The sequence below is a fragment of the Cheilinus undulatus genome, linkage group 3 (assembly GCF_018320785.1).
Source record: "Cheilinus undulatus linkage group 3, ASM1832078v1, whole genome shotgun sequence".
Taxonomy (NCBI): domain Eukaryota; kingdom Metazoa; phylum Chordata; class Actinopteri; order Labriformes; family Labridae; genus Cheilinus; species Cheilinus undulatus.
This window is the reverse complement of record NC_054867.1, coordinates 36,720,320-36,737,319: the sequence shown is the minus strand read 5'-3', so window position 1 is coordinate 36,737,319 and position 17,000 is coordinate 36,720,320. Positions and strand designations below refer to the sequence as shown.

Here is a 17,000-nt window from a genome sequence, read left to right as displayed (position 1 = left end):
AAGTTTGAATTCACTAGCACTCCATGCTATCCTGCAGGTTCTAGGGTACTGTGCTGCACTACAAACTAGTTTTATAAACAACGTTTTACTGATGCTTTAGTAAAGAATTTAACAGGTGTAAAATATCATGAAGCCTTTGAATGAGAATGCTGGGCCTAATCTTCTGAATTAACAGGTGAAAATTCTCTTACATGATATTTAGTTTCTACAAATAGAAGCCAATCATGTGACGAGTGTGCATTGATCCAGGGACTCATCCAGGATGTTTCTCTTCAGTGAAGTGTATACTACAATGAGCTGCAACTTTAAAGGGACAAAAAGTACAAGAGGAAGTTACAAACTCTGAAAAATATAACCCAAGGAGTACAAGATCAGATCACTGGCTTTATCAAAGAGGACATTGCCACTGTGACATCAGCCACTGGTCTGTATACCCTCCTCTTTTAAGAAACTTTTTTTTTGTTTGCTTTATTTACTATCCCCATCTTGGATTTTAGGATCAAGTCACCATAATTGGAGAACTGTGTGTAAAACATGTGGACAACTTAACCAAAAACAGTCAGGCAGGTAATGCTCTCCTGGCATCTGCCATACCCAGACTTGCCATCCGAGAATCGTGATTTGCACATCCCCACTGCTCCACAGTCAGGTGTCTTAAATTAATGCTAGTGGAAGTTCAGAACTCTTCACCTCTTCACCCAACTTTTATGCACCATGCACCTTAGCAGTCACTGACTCCGCTCTGTTATTGTACTTGTTTTATGCTTTATGGCTGTAGTTGCTGTTGTTCCTAAATGCTTCCAATTCCTAAAATCACTTACAAGTGACTCTGGAATATCACTAACTGTCTTATTACAAAGCATCCATCACAGTACCACACTTACACACTAATGTTCGCAAATGTAGACTGAATGGCTCAGTGCTTGATCTTGTACATCTGTGGCAACAAGTCCAATTGAAACACCTGAATTCAATAATTAACAGGTGTGGCTATATACTTTTGTCCATATGGTTTATATTGTATGCAGATTTCCGCTCTCTCAGACAGAAAAGCAGCGTGGTTTCCAGTTGAAAGTGTACTAATTCAGTTTAATTTCTGCTCACACTAACACTCAGTCACCATTTAGGGTTGAGCTAGAAAGGTGAGAATGATATCCATAACTTCATAAATAAATGAATGAATAATATGTTAACTGTATATTTTATTTCTCATCAAACAGCAAATGAGAACAGAGTTGAATGAAGTGAGATGTGAATATTTAGTTACTGTTGTATCTACTTTTAGGATGCTAATCTATGATTCATGCTGCTCCTCTGAGTGCCTCTTGGAGGGGAAAGAAATCGCTTCAGCTGAGCCATAATTTCATTACAAAGCCACTGAGATGATGAAAATCAGGTAGATGAGGGGTAACAAAAGAATCGTGGGGTTTCATTATGAGATAAAAACTAACCCTTTCACATATCACAGTAATCTCTTCAAATCATTTAAGCCTATTCTTCTCTTTGTAAATCTGTGATTTAATTAATGTGAGGAAACTCAGTGAGAATTTATATTAGTAACAGCGGCTGAAGAAGTGATGGATAAACAGGAAGGAGGAAATAGAGCATGACTAGTTATCAGCAATTTTTTGTGTCTTGACCACTTGCAGACAGGTGACTACAACGTGACTTTTATTATAGTGGACAGTGGAAATACTAGTGTCGACATATAACCGCTCTAATTACTATATGCTATATTATTTTCAAGGTTTATTTTAGCCATAAGAGTAATAGAAAATAACATAACAGTATGAGCCGACCGCACACAAATGTCAGTGACTTTGCCAAATGAGGCGAGCCAACTTGAGGACTGAAAGAGGCGTTTCTTTGTAAACAGGCAGGGATCTTACAGCGTACTAGGCTTCATGTCCTCACGAATACGTCTTTGTTTTGTTTTTCACTTACTTGTCAAAATATGATCATCAGACATGTTTTTCATGGAAAATTACTCAAAGAGGCTTTCAAAAGTACTCGTTCTGTTTTCAACATCTCATTCACCTTAAAGTCCCCACTTAAAAGGGTCACATTTTAAACTGTAACACTGGCATCAGCTCATGTGTTTGCTGTTGAAAATGAAATGTTACAATGGTATATGCTGGGTTTACATGTAATACAATGATTTGCAGGTATCTTATAGTGGTATTCCAAGTTTTCCTTGTACAAAAAGTACACTGCACCGATTTTGTTTTAAGGATTTTTGAACAATAATACTTTTTTGGCACCTGTAGCCAATATATTAAGTCCCTGTTGCCATCCTGGCTGAGGCAGGACAGACATTGGGATGTCAGATGCATAAGTTTGCTACAATATGTGTAAATGTACAGTCCTAAAATCAAGCGTAGATAGAGTCTTTGAATCATTTCTGTGTAGCTGTTGCTGTATACCTCAGGTCATTGTCAAGTCGTGGTTCTCTTGCAGACTGGATAAGATTGTCCTCCAGGAATTTCCTTTATTTCACCACATTGATTTTACCCTCCACCTTTACAAGCTTTCCAGGGCCGGCTGCTGAGAAGCATCCCCACTGCATGATGCTGCCACCACCATCCTGCATAGTGGGGATGGTGGGTTTATGGTGATGTGCAGTGTTTGGTGTCCGCCAAACATAGCGTCTTGTCTGATGGCCGAAAAGCACCATTTTGGTCTCATCAGACCAAAGAACTTTCTTCCACTTTACCATGGAGTCTCCCACATGCCTTCTGGCAAACTCTAGTCCAGATTAATCATGAGTTTTCTTCAAAAGTATTTTTCTCTTTGCCACTCTCTTCATAAAGCTTTGACTGGTAATGAACCCACAACAGTTGTTGTATGCAGAGTCTCTCCCATCTCAGCTGCTGAAGCTTGTAATTCCTTTAGAGTAGTCATAGGTGTCTTGGTGGCCTCTCTCACTAGTCTCCTTCTTACACAGTCACTCAGTTTGTGAGGACGGCCTGATCTAGGCAGATTTACACATGTGTTGGATGTTCAGTGCCTTTGAATTTTGTTGTATCCAGCCCCTGACTTATAGTTTCAATAATGTTTTCTCAGAGTTTCTTGGAGTGTTCTTTTGTCTTCATGGTGTAATGGTAGCCAGGAATACTGATTAACTTGAGACACATTCAGTGTACTCATGTGAGATATTACTCTGTAGAAATCTGTTTTCACATTGACATTAAGTAGTTTTTTGTGGGTCTAGAAATCAAACTATTGTCCATGATTGAATTATACAATCAATAACAGGGTTTCACACACTCAATAGATCTGTACCTGGCTGAAGGCTTATGGGAGGTGTTGGATCAACATTTGTAGCTAGGGTTCCTGAAGCTTTAAAGCTTGAGTATGTAACATTTGGTGAGAGCTGTGTAGAATCAGATCTACTCCCCCTCCCTTCCTGTTCTTCTCCGTGTTTGAGCTCCGTAGCTCCGCCCCTCTTCTCACATACCTCCTCGCAGATGTGCATGTCCGCTGAATCGAATACTGACGGTGGCAAAGCTCTCATGGAGTGATTTTGCTCCACTTTTCCACTGAAAGGTTAAAAAAGCACTTCATCTCAGCACGAACAAATTCTACATAGGACCGAACACCGCTGGTAACTCTGCCATTGTAGCAACTTCTCACTTGGCTGAGAGGCGGAAGCACACCTACTTCAGCAGCCGATAGGAGCGCTCCCTCTGAGCTTAGGCAGGATCGGCTGCTAGCCTCCTCATTTGCTGGAGCATTGGCCCTTGCTGGTTTTCCTCAAGTGAGAGTGCAGCATGAGGAGGCGTTGCAGAAGTGTGTTATTCTGTTAGATGGCTTTAATAACAAGACCCTTGTGTTGTTTTTGTGGGCATACGAAACTTAAAATAAATAGCTTACAGCTTTAACTAAAGTGGCAACAACATGTCTTTGTTTTTTGTATTCATTTTGTCTCCCACCTATTTACGTACCATATGTTAATGCTTTTTTTTAGGTATGGGTAGATGCTGGAACCCAAATCTTCTTCTCCTATGCCATCTGCTTGGGCTGTCTCACTGCTCTGGGAAGCTACAATGCCTACGACAACAACTGCTACAGGTAACTCTCAAAAATGAGTTAAACACAGTCTTTTGTTCCACTATAAAGTGCATAACTGACATACGTGCAAGAACAAAGATTATAGGAATAAAGGATAAATATTATTTTTTGTGTTTGAAAAAACATTATGTGTGGATATTTGTTACTGTATGATCCTCTAACAGCTCTGACAGTGAGTCTAAGCTCCTCTCTCTCCTTCCTGCTCCTCAGAGACTGCATCATGCTGTGTTGTCTAAACAGCGGCACCAGCTTCGTAGCAGGTTTTGCCATTTTCTCTGTGCTGGGTTTCATGGCCTATGAGCAAAATGTTCCCATTGAGGCTGTGGCAGAATCTGGTGAGAGACAAATAATCATAATCTGAATACATACAAAGTTCAAGGCCTTTAATGTGACTTAACATTTTACCCACAGCAAAAACTATAGACTAGAGAAAGCCTGTCCAAATCTCTGTGCTCCCATCCCTCACATAGTCCTAAAAGGAGATAAACATAAGTTATATAACATCACCTAGGCTCTTAGACTATCCCATAATGATTTATTTAAGTCAGTATGAATGATTTAGTGAATAGGACAGAGCAAGAGATTAGACATGTTTGTCTTGGCTCATGGGCAGGGCTGACTCTAATGTTTGAAATAATGTGTTTTGAAGTGTTTGTCATTACATTCAGGTTTTGAATCACACAATAATTCTTACTTCACAACATTATCTTATCTTATCTCATCATATCTGTGCCTCCTTAGTGTAGATAATGTGCTTTTTTTCTCTGCTGTCACAGTTTCTTTCAGTGTCTTTGGTTTATATGCAGGTTTATTTCAGATATGCCCATACAAACCATTCACTAATATAACTTGTGAACATTAAAAGGCAGTAAAGAGTGAACTATTTGATAGTGTATGTTTATATGGAGTGGTATTGCTCATACCACAGTCTTTTTATTTAGCCAAAAGTAATGATCAGTTCTCATATATCATAATACCAGAAAGCTGGGTAGAAACAATACTAATCTATTAAGATTCTTGTTTATATTGGCTCCTTAAAAGGGGTTACTACAATATAGACACTTAAGACACTGAAGTGATATTCCTGTTTATGATTTGTGATTCAGGTCCTGGTCTTGCATTCATCGCATACCCCAAGGCTGTAACCATGATGCCTCTGTCTCCACTCTGGGCCTGTCTTTTCTTTATGATGCTTATCTTCCTCGGTCTGGACAGTCAGGTACAAATACACAGATTTTAAAATTTAAAAGCAAGTAGAACTACTGCTTGACAGCTCTATGCCTCTGTGAAATGTACAATTGCAGGTCAGGAAGAAGGGCTGGGTTTTTTTTTTGGCAGTGTGGTTGGTAAAGATCTAAAAAGCAAGAAATGCACATAAGACCCAATGACCTCGACCTTTGACCTCTAAAAATGAATCTGTTTATTCTTGAGTCAGAGTAATTCTGGTCATGGTTTAAAGAAAATCCTGAGAAAGGTTATTGCAATACCAATATCAAAAAATGGTCCATCCATCTGTCCATCCAACTGTGGCGACTTTGGCTCAGTATGCAGAGTCGGTCATCTCTCAAAGTTGTTGGTTCAATCCCCAGCTCCTGCAGTCACTTGTCAGTGTGTTCTTAGGCAAGACATGTAACCTCAGTTTTCCCCCACTGCTGCATCAGTTGCATGTGAAAGTGTATAGATGCATATGGAATGCATATGCATGTGTAAGTCCACTTACTATTACTGTTTACATACAAACAACCAGAAAGGCTCTGGCCTCAGCTGCTGCTGTTGTGGAGGCCTTAAATGCTTTGACTATTTGATAAAATGTGATGATAAAAAATATGCTTGATGTTCTGGAACTGAACTGAATATACTGCATTGATAGACGTTATATCTGACCATTCATGTAAGCAAGCTCTTTGACCTGGCTGTTTACTTTAAAACTTAAATCATGAAGTGAAAAGGACTTTGTATTGACAAGATTTTTCAATATTGATTTTTTTTTTTTCCCAATAAGTTTTGGACCCAAGATTGAATTTGGGTCATAGAGTGTTAAACCAAACAAACAATTCACTGGTTAAATATATTCATTAATGGATGAGTATAGGGCTGGATGGATTAATAGACAGTTAAATTCTGTAGCTACAATGAATTAAAATGAATGGTAGGTCGGATGGATGGAGGGATGGATGGATGGATGGATAGATAGCTAGATAGATTCTTCAGCTACAATCAATTTTGGATGGAGGGATGGCTGGATGGAAGCATGGATAGATGAATGACTGACTTCTATAACTTTATCAATAAGAAATAGAGGATATATGATTGGATTGATTGGTGGATAGCTGTTTTGTTTTAGCTTTAATCATTAACAACGGATGGATGATAGATTCTTCAACTACAATCAATTTTGGATGGATGTAGGGATGGATGGATAGATAAATGAATGAATGGATGGATGGATGGATGGATTGATAGATGGATGAATGAATGGATGGATGTATGCATGGATGGATGGATGGATGGCTAGATGATGAATGAGTGGATGGATGGATGGATGGATGTAGGGATGGATGGATAGATAGATGAATGAATGGATGCATGGATGGATGGATGGATAGATGGATGAATGAATGGATGGATGGATGCATGGATGGATGTATGGATGGCTAGATGATGAATGAGTGGATGGATGGATGGATAGATGGATGGATGGATGGATGGATGAATGGATGGATGGATGCATGGATGGATATAATCGAATATTATCAGACTTACATGTTGTGAATTGGGTGAAAGTGTGACATTAGCTTTATGATCACAATACATAATAGCATTTGTTAGCTAACTTTGCTATGCAATCATTACCAGGGAACGTTATTTTCTTACTGAAGTGCAGTAACATTTTATTTTTATTCTGCAGTTTGTGTGCGTGGAGAGCTTGGTGACAGCCGTGGTGGACATGTACCCAGAAACCTTCAGGAGAGGCTACCGCAGAGAGCTGCTGATTCTGGGCATGTCCATAACCTCCTTCTTCATAGGACTCATCATGTGTACAGAAGTAAGACTTAGCTATCATATATGTAAGGTTACATAAGTCAGTCACAACATTGTGTTTTTATATGATGTGTGGTTGAATAACAGTGCTCCAGGACTTCTGTGTGAGTTATATTTGTACTTTGTTTTTCATTTAATGAAGAACAGGATGCACAAATAGTAAACTGAACACTTTTTCACATCAAATACATTCTGAACTTTGTAACAAGGGAAGTAGAAAGAAGTACAGAGGGAAACTTATGCTTTACTTGGTGCTTATGTTTATGTGAAAGCTTTAGACAGATGGACATTAAATTACACAGAATGTAATCCGCTTATAAAATGCCCTACTGGAGGTTAATTTCCCTACAGAGTAGGGAAAGTAGGACCTGTGTCCACAGACAGCTCCTTTTGCTCAATATAATATAACTAGGGCTGTTAATGTTAACGCATTAACGCTTGTGATTAATCTTGAAACCTTAACGCGTTAAAAAAAATAATAATGCATTTTAATCATATGACTAAGTTTGGCCACAACTTGCTCCTGCAGTCCTCCAGTGCAGATGTTTACATGCCTGGGGGTGAAGAAGTTACAGGTGGGTCAGACACAGCCAGCAGTGATAAGTGAAGAGACAGACGCAGGTCTGCTTAACGGCAATTTTCTTTTAAAACTCAGGCGAATAAATGTTGAGACAGAAAGCAAAGTTGTGTGTTCATACTGCAGTGATGAACTGTCTTTACACCGAAGCACAATGAGTCTGAAGTACCACCTTTGGGGGAAGCGCATCTTTGCTAATGTCACCAAAGATGCTAACAACAACACAGGATCAAGCCACGATAGCCAAGCTACACCGGCGGAGTCTAGCAGACCAGGATTTGTCCACAAAACGACAAAGTCCAAGCTAACCAATGCAATTGGTAATGGCTCACCAAAGACAGCAGACCATTAATGTCGTTGGCAACAAGTGGCTTCGAGATTGCCAGATGGCCTTAGGTGACCCATACCACAGAACACCTAGGAGAAGAACTATAATCACAAGAATCCGTGACACGTAAGGCAGCGAAAAGGCAGCAAAAGTGGAGCTGCTGGTCCGAGCTACATATGTTATACTAATGGGAGACCACTAGACATCAGTCTGCTGCAATAGCTACCTCAGGGTAACAGCACATCTGATCATTCACTTGACAGAAGAAATTATTTTGTACCTGATGTCTTCTGGGCTCGTCTGCAGATTATAAATATTATTGCTCAGAGAATTAAGACATTCTGATTTACAAACCATTAAAACTAAGCTGAGATGTTAAAGTTTAAAAACTATAGTTTGTAAAATATTTCTTTCTTCAAACACCATACTTTAATTGATCTTATCTGAAACAAAAATGCAAGTAAATGGTAGTATTTAATAGGTATAATATATAAATAATAATGTTTGTATAAAATGCTTTCAACATGCTCTACATAGAATTAAGAGAATCAAAATAAACACTTGACATTAAGAAAGTTTAAAAATCTTAAAATGTAAAAAAAAAAAAAAAACTATTTAAAAGAATGCTGTGATTAATCATGATTACTCACAGCATAGTGATGTGATTAACTTGATTAAATTTTTTTTATCTATTAACAGCACTAATTATAACATATTTTGCATGCATTGATTAAGAGAACCACAAATGAAGTGTAATGTTTTCACATGGAGATGATGAGTCATAAGCACAGATACAGGTGATAATGTCTCGCTATATACCTGCTATTAACACTGAGGGGGAAGCGAAGGAACTGTTTTCACATGTGTGTTTTATTTTTACATAGATGTATCATCAGGGCTGTTGCCATCATCATCATCATCATCATCATCATCATCATCCTCATCATCATCATATTCATCATCATCCTCATCATCATCATATTCATCATCATCATCATCACCATGGCCACCACTGTTTTACAAGTCTAGGATAAAACCCAGCCAGGTATACAGTAGATAAGCAGTTAAGCAATCAAAATGGTAAAATTAACAAATATAGACCCTTTCTACTAGACGCAAAGTGACCACCATGATAAAAGATAGGCCATTTCTACTAAAACCTTAAACTGTTCTAAATACTTGAGGAAAACTAAACATATATAAAGCATGTGAGAAGTGTTTAAATAAATGTAGACATTTCAATGCAGAAGCTCTGAACATCATACCTTTAAAAGTGTCTGTAGTTACACCAAAAGACCCAGAGAACTGATTTTACCCATCTAGATCAATATGCATACAACCAGCTCTGCTGTGTTATCAACACCTTTCTTCTAAAAAAATGCAATAATGGAGGACATTCTGGTTCCTCACACTACCAAGAAGGTCTGTCATCCACTAAAAGCCTGTCATGTGTCCATATGCACAGTGCTCTATTCACCCCCACTGTGTGCTGGTCCACAGTGATCATAATTGAAACAGGGAGAAGAGGTTTAATGCAATATTAAAGCACCATCCTCTCTGCCATGGACTACTGCATTGTACATTGACCTGACCTCTGTTTGTCATCACCCATTCACCTCTGTGTCACCCACACATAAAACTGCCAATTTTCCCCTCTACTATTCCTTTCAGCTCTGCGTGCTCTCTGAACACTTTAATCCTTTCTGCTGCCAAAGAGCCATCATGAATAAACTAGAGTTGGATTAAATCACAGTTCAAAAGGTCCTCTGGGAGTGTATTTCAATACCTGGCCTGAGAATGGGAATAAAGACAGTGGCTGAGGCGCTTTGATGATATTCTTAATCAGTAGTTCAGAGCTGTGATGTAACCCTGCTCTCAGATTCATGTGAGGTTTTATTTATGATGAGCCTTTTAGAGGAAAGAAGGGATGCGTTGTCTGGAGTGGAGCTACATTAAGAAGAAGTGGATGTAAAATCTAAGAACCACTACTGATATAAAACAATGGAATCTTTTAAAGCTGAAGTATTTTATGAATGCAATATTTTAGCACTGAGGTGGGCAACTTTAACTAATAGGGCTGCACTGATTTATTGCCAATTTCACTGGGCCACATTTTTGGATAGTCTCAATTTTACCATTGTGATTTCTAATAATTCATTGAAAGGAAGAACACGTTACTTTTATGATGATTTATTATACCAAGTGCAAATAGAAATAGTTAATTTAATGATGTAAACACAGTATTATATCAATTTCAAGCTGCTTTATCAATGCAGTCAACAAATAGTTACTTGTTTGATATATTTTAATGGAATATTTTTTATTTTACAAGTGCATTTAGTAATGCATAGCAAAGGTTTAACATACACAGTGTAGCCAATTATATCTTATTTCTTTCAAAGAACTAAACACATACCAGTCATTGAAGATTAGATGAGAAAAAAATTTATTTTCATGTTTTTATGGCAGATTTTGTCATGGTATCTTCAAGTTTATAATTTATTGGTATTCGAAATGGACTAGGTGGTACATTGAGTGAGGGCTGCCTATTGCCCGCCCCTGTTTTAGCACTTTAAGGCACAGTTTGGAGAGTTGTTTATTGGAGGGTGCAGCTAGTCATCTAACATATCTTAAAAGAAAGATTGAAAAATGTAGGAAAATCTTAAGTTTCCTTAAATAAAAATGATGTAAAACTCTGTGATTTAAGCAAAGTGTAACATGCTGAACATGTTCATATCCTTACCCTCAGACAAACAGATAAATTGAATGCAGCGATAAAGAGTCCAAAACCCATTTTAGCACTTTAGGTTACATGTTCTCAAAGTCTATGGGATTTACGAATGAGTTTCTCAGTTAGAAGATACCCAAAATCAGGTTGTTAAACACAAACTAAAGAGATTTTAGATAGATTTTCTATGACATAAAAACATTTGGAAGTGCCCCACCTATAAAATTTGAAGCTTTTTATTTATTTCAAAAGGTGGAGGCTAACAAGTGGCTAACTACGTCATCAACTACAATTGTACAAGGGCCAGATTTAGTCTCGATTGGCACTTTGGGGGGCAGACTTTCAAATTAACTAAAACAAAATAAATATTTTGGTCCAACTAACATTACTGTATTAGTATTTTTTATCTTCTTTCAAAATATAACTCATTTTTAAGCATAAACAGTGAGATCAGTCCCTATCGTCTATAGGCAATAGAAATATTTTAGCCACATATTTGTAGGATATGCTGCTTTCTGATTGGTGGAAAACAAATGGAGGAAACAGGTCTCTTTTTAAATTTTTCTCAGGCAGGAAAATTGCACTCTCCAAGAGCCTGAAGTGAAACATTAGAACAGAAATCTGCAGATTTAAAGACAAAAGACACCCTGAACCCCACATCTTTTTTCCTCACATTTTCTAAATTTAATCATCTTTTGGGGGCTGGTACGGCCCCAGGGCTGCCTGTTGATGATCACTGGACTAGGGTGTGTCTGGGACATAAGATGTCATATTTCACCTGGTGTGCAAGTTAATAGTAACACTGAGAAGAAAGTCTTTTCTCGAAGATGTAAGAGTGCAAAATAAAAATGTGAAGCATTAGTGGTGTTGACGTTGAAATCTGTTGACTTCCTTTATAGCCATACATACTTTTTTAGATTTTTTTTCACTGATTGCATTGAAGCTTCAAAAATTATAAAAGTTGTATTCATTTAGGAAAATTATCTTGAGAAATAAAACATTTGTGTTATATAGTTTTCTTTTTGTTTGCAACAGGACTTATTTTGAGCATTAATAAAAAAAAAACAAGGATAGCTTAAATTTTTGCCAATGCTAGTATTCTGATATGCAAGTATTCACAGATTCATTTTAGCCGTCACCAATATCAATACGATATTTACCAAGGAGGTTATGTGATCCGGTCCGTTCGTTAGTTTGTTAGTTTGTTAGTTAGTTTTTTAGTTTGTTAGCAACATAACTCAAAAAGTCATGGGCGGATTTTCATGAAATTTTCAGGAAATGTCAGAAATGGCATAAGGAAGAACTGATTAGATTTTGGGACTGATCCGGATCACCATCTGGATCAAGGAATTTTTTTAAAGGATTCTGTACTATTGGGAGTTAGGTCTTCGCTGTTACCACTTTACACCAGGAGATGGCGGACATGAGTAACTTATTCAAAGTTTTGGAGTTTATAGACTTTGTAAGACACATGCCCGGTCGAGGAGACGAGTCGGAGCGTAACAGAGAGAAAGACGGCGAATTGTAGCGACAATACTCACAATGCTGGGAGGAATAGAGGAATATTCACCATCTGCCATGACTTTCACTCAGCTGGTGAGACCATGGGTGCTTCCGCCATGACAGTCCACACGTAGCAAAGCCAATGCTTTGCCTCACCATGTCTCCACCCCACCGGGGAGGGAGTAATCGGCAAACTAGATTTTGGGAGTCATCCGGATCACTGTCTGGATCCAGGAATGTTTTTAAAGGATTCTTCACTATTGGGAGATAGGGCTGATGGCGGTCTGCGCTCTCTGAGTGCTTTTCCAGTTAAATACGTTTTTCAGACCTAACACTTCCATCCTTTTAATACACTTGAAGGAATACAGATGAACAAAGAAACAAAATGTAGTCCTTAAATCACACTTTAAAGTGTAAAGAATAAGGTTAAATAATTTAAAAAAATCTCAACTGACATACGTCTGTTGGTCTGGCCTAAAACTCCACAAATTTATAAGTATATATTGCCAATATTTACAGTTGATATATGCTGATATTCACAGCAAAAATATCGGATGGAAATATCAGCAGAAATTTTGATGTCTGGCAAAACCAATATCAGGCCAATAATATTGTGCATTCCTAACAAAAAAGCATGAAAAAACAGTAGCATTTTGTTGATTGAGCTGACATTGTGCTAACCTCAGGGCTGGCCTACATAAACACATTATCCCTGCAGTGCTCTATTGTGTTTTTTCATAGGGAAGGTGATCATCTACTCCCCGTAGAGTCATATTGGACTGATAGATATAAATATGATACAGCCAATTAATGCAATTCTTAAAATTTCAAGCTAAGTATGACACATAACAAAGGCTCAAGAGTAAGAAATAACAAAAAAGGTAATTTGGTTGTCTTCAAATGCTTTTTTGCATGATTTCATCTGAAATTGTGAAACAGCCACAAGGTACCAAAAATTGTGCATGTCAGTGGAGTTCCAATAGCTCCCTAAAGACTTAAAATGTTATAATGAAATATTAATGGAGCAGTGAGCTGAACAGATGTGTTATTAAAATATTTACAAAGCCAAGTTAATAACCGAGCCTCCAGGGTTAATGATCTGTAGTCTATGAAGTTGAAAATCTTGCCAATCTTTGACAATCAAGCGCACCTGATTCACCTCATATTTAATGTGGTTTCATCAAGTCTGAGGCTTGAATGTCCATGACAGAAAACTGACACCTGTCTCATCCTATCAGGGTGGGATGTATGTCTTCCAGCTGTTCGACTCGTATGCTGCCAGTGGGATGTGTTTGCTGTTTGTGGCCATATTTGAGTCCATATGTATCGGCTGGGTGTATGGTAAGATTGCACTTTTAGCTTGAACTATAACTAACAGAAGATCACTGTATTTGATTTTTCATCCTCATCCTTGAATATTAACACCAGTCTGACATTCCAGCTTTGGGGAATCACACTGAAACAGTCATCCTGTAACCGTACTTCTCCTCTGCCCTCTGCTGGAGAGAGGGTCTAAATGCATGCAATGGTATTTGGGACACGAATCATTAAAATGATAAAATTAACAATTATGGTACATTAGCAGTGCAAATGATCACTCTTAAGCAAACAAAATTAGTTTTTTCTACTTAATAAGATCAAACCAAAGAGAATGAATAAAAGGCTTTTAATTATGTGATCACATTTACTCACTGGCTGCCCCAATTTAAGTAGCATTCAAAGAGTAACCAAATTATATTAACGAACACTAAGAATGTTTCTCATGCATCAGAGCTGATTGACATGCCGCTCTTGAGAAACAGTGTCAAACTGAATTTTGTCTACACGTAGCAGCAGCTCTGTCTAAACACCCAAATGCTGTCAAAATACATCAATCAGGATATTACTGTGATGACACATGCAGAAACTCTGATTCTCTGTAATTGCATTCCAGGTAGTGACAGATTCTACCTTAACATTGAGGACATGATCGGCTACAAACCCATCTTCTTCATCAAATGGTGCTGGATGATCCTGACCCCGGGCATCTGTGCTGTGAGTCTGTCTGCACACACAAAATCAAGAGGAGTAGCATTAGAGAAAGCAAACACATTTTTATGAAGGTAATAATTAACAAACCTGTTTTAGAATATATGCATGTTCTTGTCTGTCTTTTATATTTGTTTGTAAATTAATTGCAGGGTTAATTGTTTTTCCTTAATTTGATTTTGGATGCTTTGTACTTTATGTACAACACTTAGGCTCAGTCCCAATGCCTCCCTTACCCCTATTATGGGCTGTGCTCCAAAAATCCATATGGCAATATATTGTCACTTGCACCTTGCGGATACATGTATCAAGAAGATGTTACAGAATTCATATGGCCGTAGATGCTATGGCAGCAGTTTTAAGATATATATCCCTAATGGTGCAGCAGTAGATGCTTAAGTCCATGATGCAGCACACGCCTCACACAAGTTACAGGTGGTAAACACTCCAGGAACATGGATCATTGTGTCTTTTTACTGCCAGTAAAACTAAAGGACAAATATTGGATCATTCAGGGCTTTTTCAAACACCAGTTCAATCAGGAACATTCTCGTCATACATTTAACCGTTTTACTGGAGATGGGCTCTGCTCAAAAGAGGCTCCCTGTTAGTCAAGCAGCATGCTTTGACTTTCCAGAAAGCTCCTACCCATGAACAGATAGATACATTTATGACAATGCGTATTGAAAATAACAAAATTAGTTCAAAAGCAATTAACCAGTAGTTGCATGAATCTTTATACGAGGGTGCAGCAAGCTTTGTGCTATAAAGGAGGAGGCTGGGGTGGAGGAGGTTAAGCTTTGCCAGCAGCAGCATGGTGCATCAGCATTATACAAGCAGGGATCAGTAAGTACATCATACTTAAGTACACTGCTGTGTTTAGAGAAAGAGGTGTGATTGGCCATGGGAGGTGATAATTAGGATCAGCTGGCAGTCAGCTGATCACGGCTGGGCGTATGACTGTGTTGTCATGCATGAACTAAATCTTGGCTTCAGTATTGAATAACACTGTAAAGTCAAAATTTCCCTTAACTTTTAAAACGGGATCAGGAGACCATCAGAAGAAATTTATGCTTTGAGCCGGACAGTGGCACTGATAACAGAGGCATCGGACAGGAAAAGCTGTTTCATGCAGAAGTAAAGCAAAAAGATATTCATCACAAATGCAAGTGGGATTATAGTAAAATGAAACCAGGATGCTATATGAAAAGTCTAAAAAACAACAGCAAGAGGGAGACAACAGAGAGAGCAATTTAAAGTGTATAAAGTAAAATATGACTGTATTTGCATTGATTACTAGATTATTTATTATAAATAGACTATTTTGATTTACTTTAATCTGTGTGGATCTGAATTTAAGTGTTTCCAGGTGTGAGATCCTTAACACTATACCTTTCCTGTTATCCTCTACAATAAGGAATAGCTGCTGCATTCTGAACTCTGCTGAATTCTTTGTAGGACATGTTTACTATCCTCAGTTAATTCAGCATCTGTATCATGATATGTAATGTATAGAGGGGCTTTGGGAATAGCCCTAGCCCCTGCCACTTAACCCAGCCCCTAAGTTTTACACGTTTATGCTAGGGCTAGAGTGTCCAAATTCTTCTGGGAGGGGCAAAGGTGAAATACCCTTCAAACAGACTCTCCAGAGGGAGGCACACTCTAAACCAAATGATAAGGGAAATCTCCCAAAATGTCTTGTGAATCATTAGTAAAATGGCTGTGCAAGCAAAAAAAAAAAAAAAAAAAAAAAAAACAGTGTATAAATGTATGCAAGTTCAAGATTTGAAAGTAACGACAATCATCTGGTATCTCAATGGTCCTTTCATGGCAAACATTTACAAGAAAATGCTCATAGTGGAAATGCCCAGAAACAATGCTGCGTCTGTTTAGGAATTTAAGGATTGTACCTGGTACCTCGGTTTTTAGGGGCATGGGGGTAAAAGTTGGAAACAGGACTGAGCCTTATAGGTGAAGTTATGTTTTATACTCTTGCTCTTTCATTTGGTTGTATGCCTTCCACATTCTATGTGAGGATTTCTAAGTACTTCTTCTAGCAAGCAAAAATATTTACATGGCCATTTTCTTATATATACACCAGTAGTTTTAGCTACAGCACCACACCAGCTATTCAACAAAGAAGGTGTTTCTTTTTCACAGTGTTAATAAGATTTACTAATAGAGTTTCATTTCTGTGTGCTGCAGGGCATTTTCTTGTTCTTCTTGATTAAATACAAGCCTCTGAAGTACAACAACGTGTACACCTACCCAGACTGGGGCTACGGTATCGGCTGGTTCATGGCCATGTCCTCAATGGTCTGCATCCCTCTGGGGATTATCTGGATGATCTGGAAGACCCCTGGAACTTTCTCTGAGGTAACAACATGCAAGATGTTCTACTTTTGATGTATAATTTCACAACTGTTCTCCATCTGAGGTCAGATTTTTAGTATTAAGCTTATTCTATCACAGGTTTGTATCGGCCTGGGCGATATGGCCTAAAAATCATGACACAGTATTTTTCTTGCCTTTGACGATAACGGTATTATATCACGGTATTACAAAATTAAAAAGAGATAATGCTTTTTAATCCAAATTCAAGTGTTATTAACCCCCCTTTTCCCCATAAAACAAGCCTTTGATGGCATACTCAATTTAATTCCAAGTATAGGAACACAGAAATCATGTTTTATTTTTTTAAGTCTCTCTAGGTTTTACTTCTG

General features: G+C 38.0%; 1 protein-coding gene across 1 annotated transcript in view; it reads left to right on the top strand.

The window, feature by feature from the left end:
* Nucleotides 1-17,000, top strand: part of slc6a11b (solute carrier family 6 member 11b) — a 41,402-nt gene that overhangs the window by 16,877 nt on the left and 7,525 nt on the right. Inside the window, exons 8-14 of the mRNA XM_041781485.1 lie at nt 3,968-4,071; nt 4,282-4,406; nt 5,178-5,290; nt 6,980-7,117; nt 13,488-13,590; nt 14,183-14,283; nt 16,483-16,653. Of these exons, the coding sequence (XP_041637419.1) occupies nt 3,968-4,071; nt 4,282-4,406; nt 5,178-5,290; nt 6,980-7,117; nt 13,488-13,590; nt 14,183-14,283; nt 16,483-16,653 (855 nt within the window). The remainder of the gene's footprint in view (nt 1-3,967; nt 4,072-4,281; nt 4,407-5,177; nt 5,291-6,979; nt 7,118-13,487; nt 13,591-14,182; nt 14,284-16,482; nt 16,654-17,000) is intronic.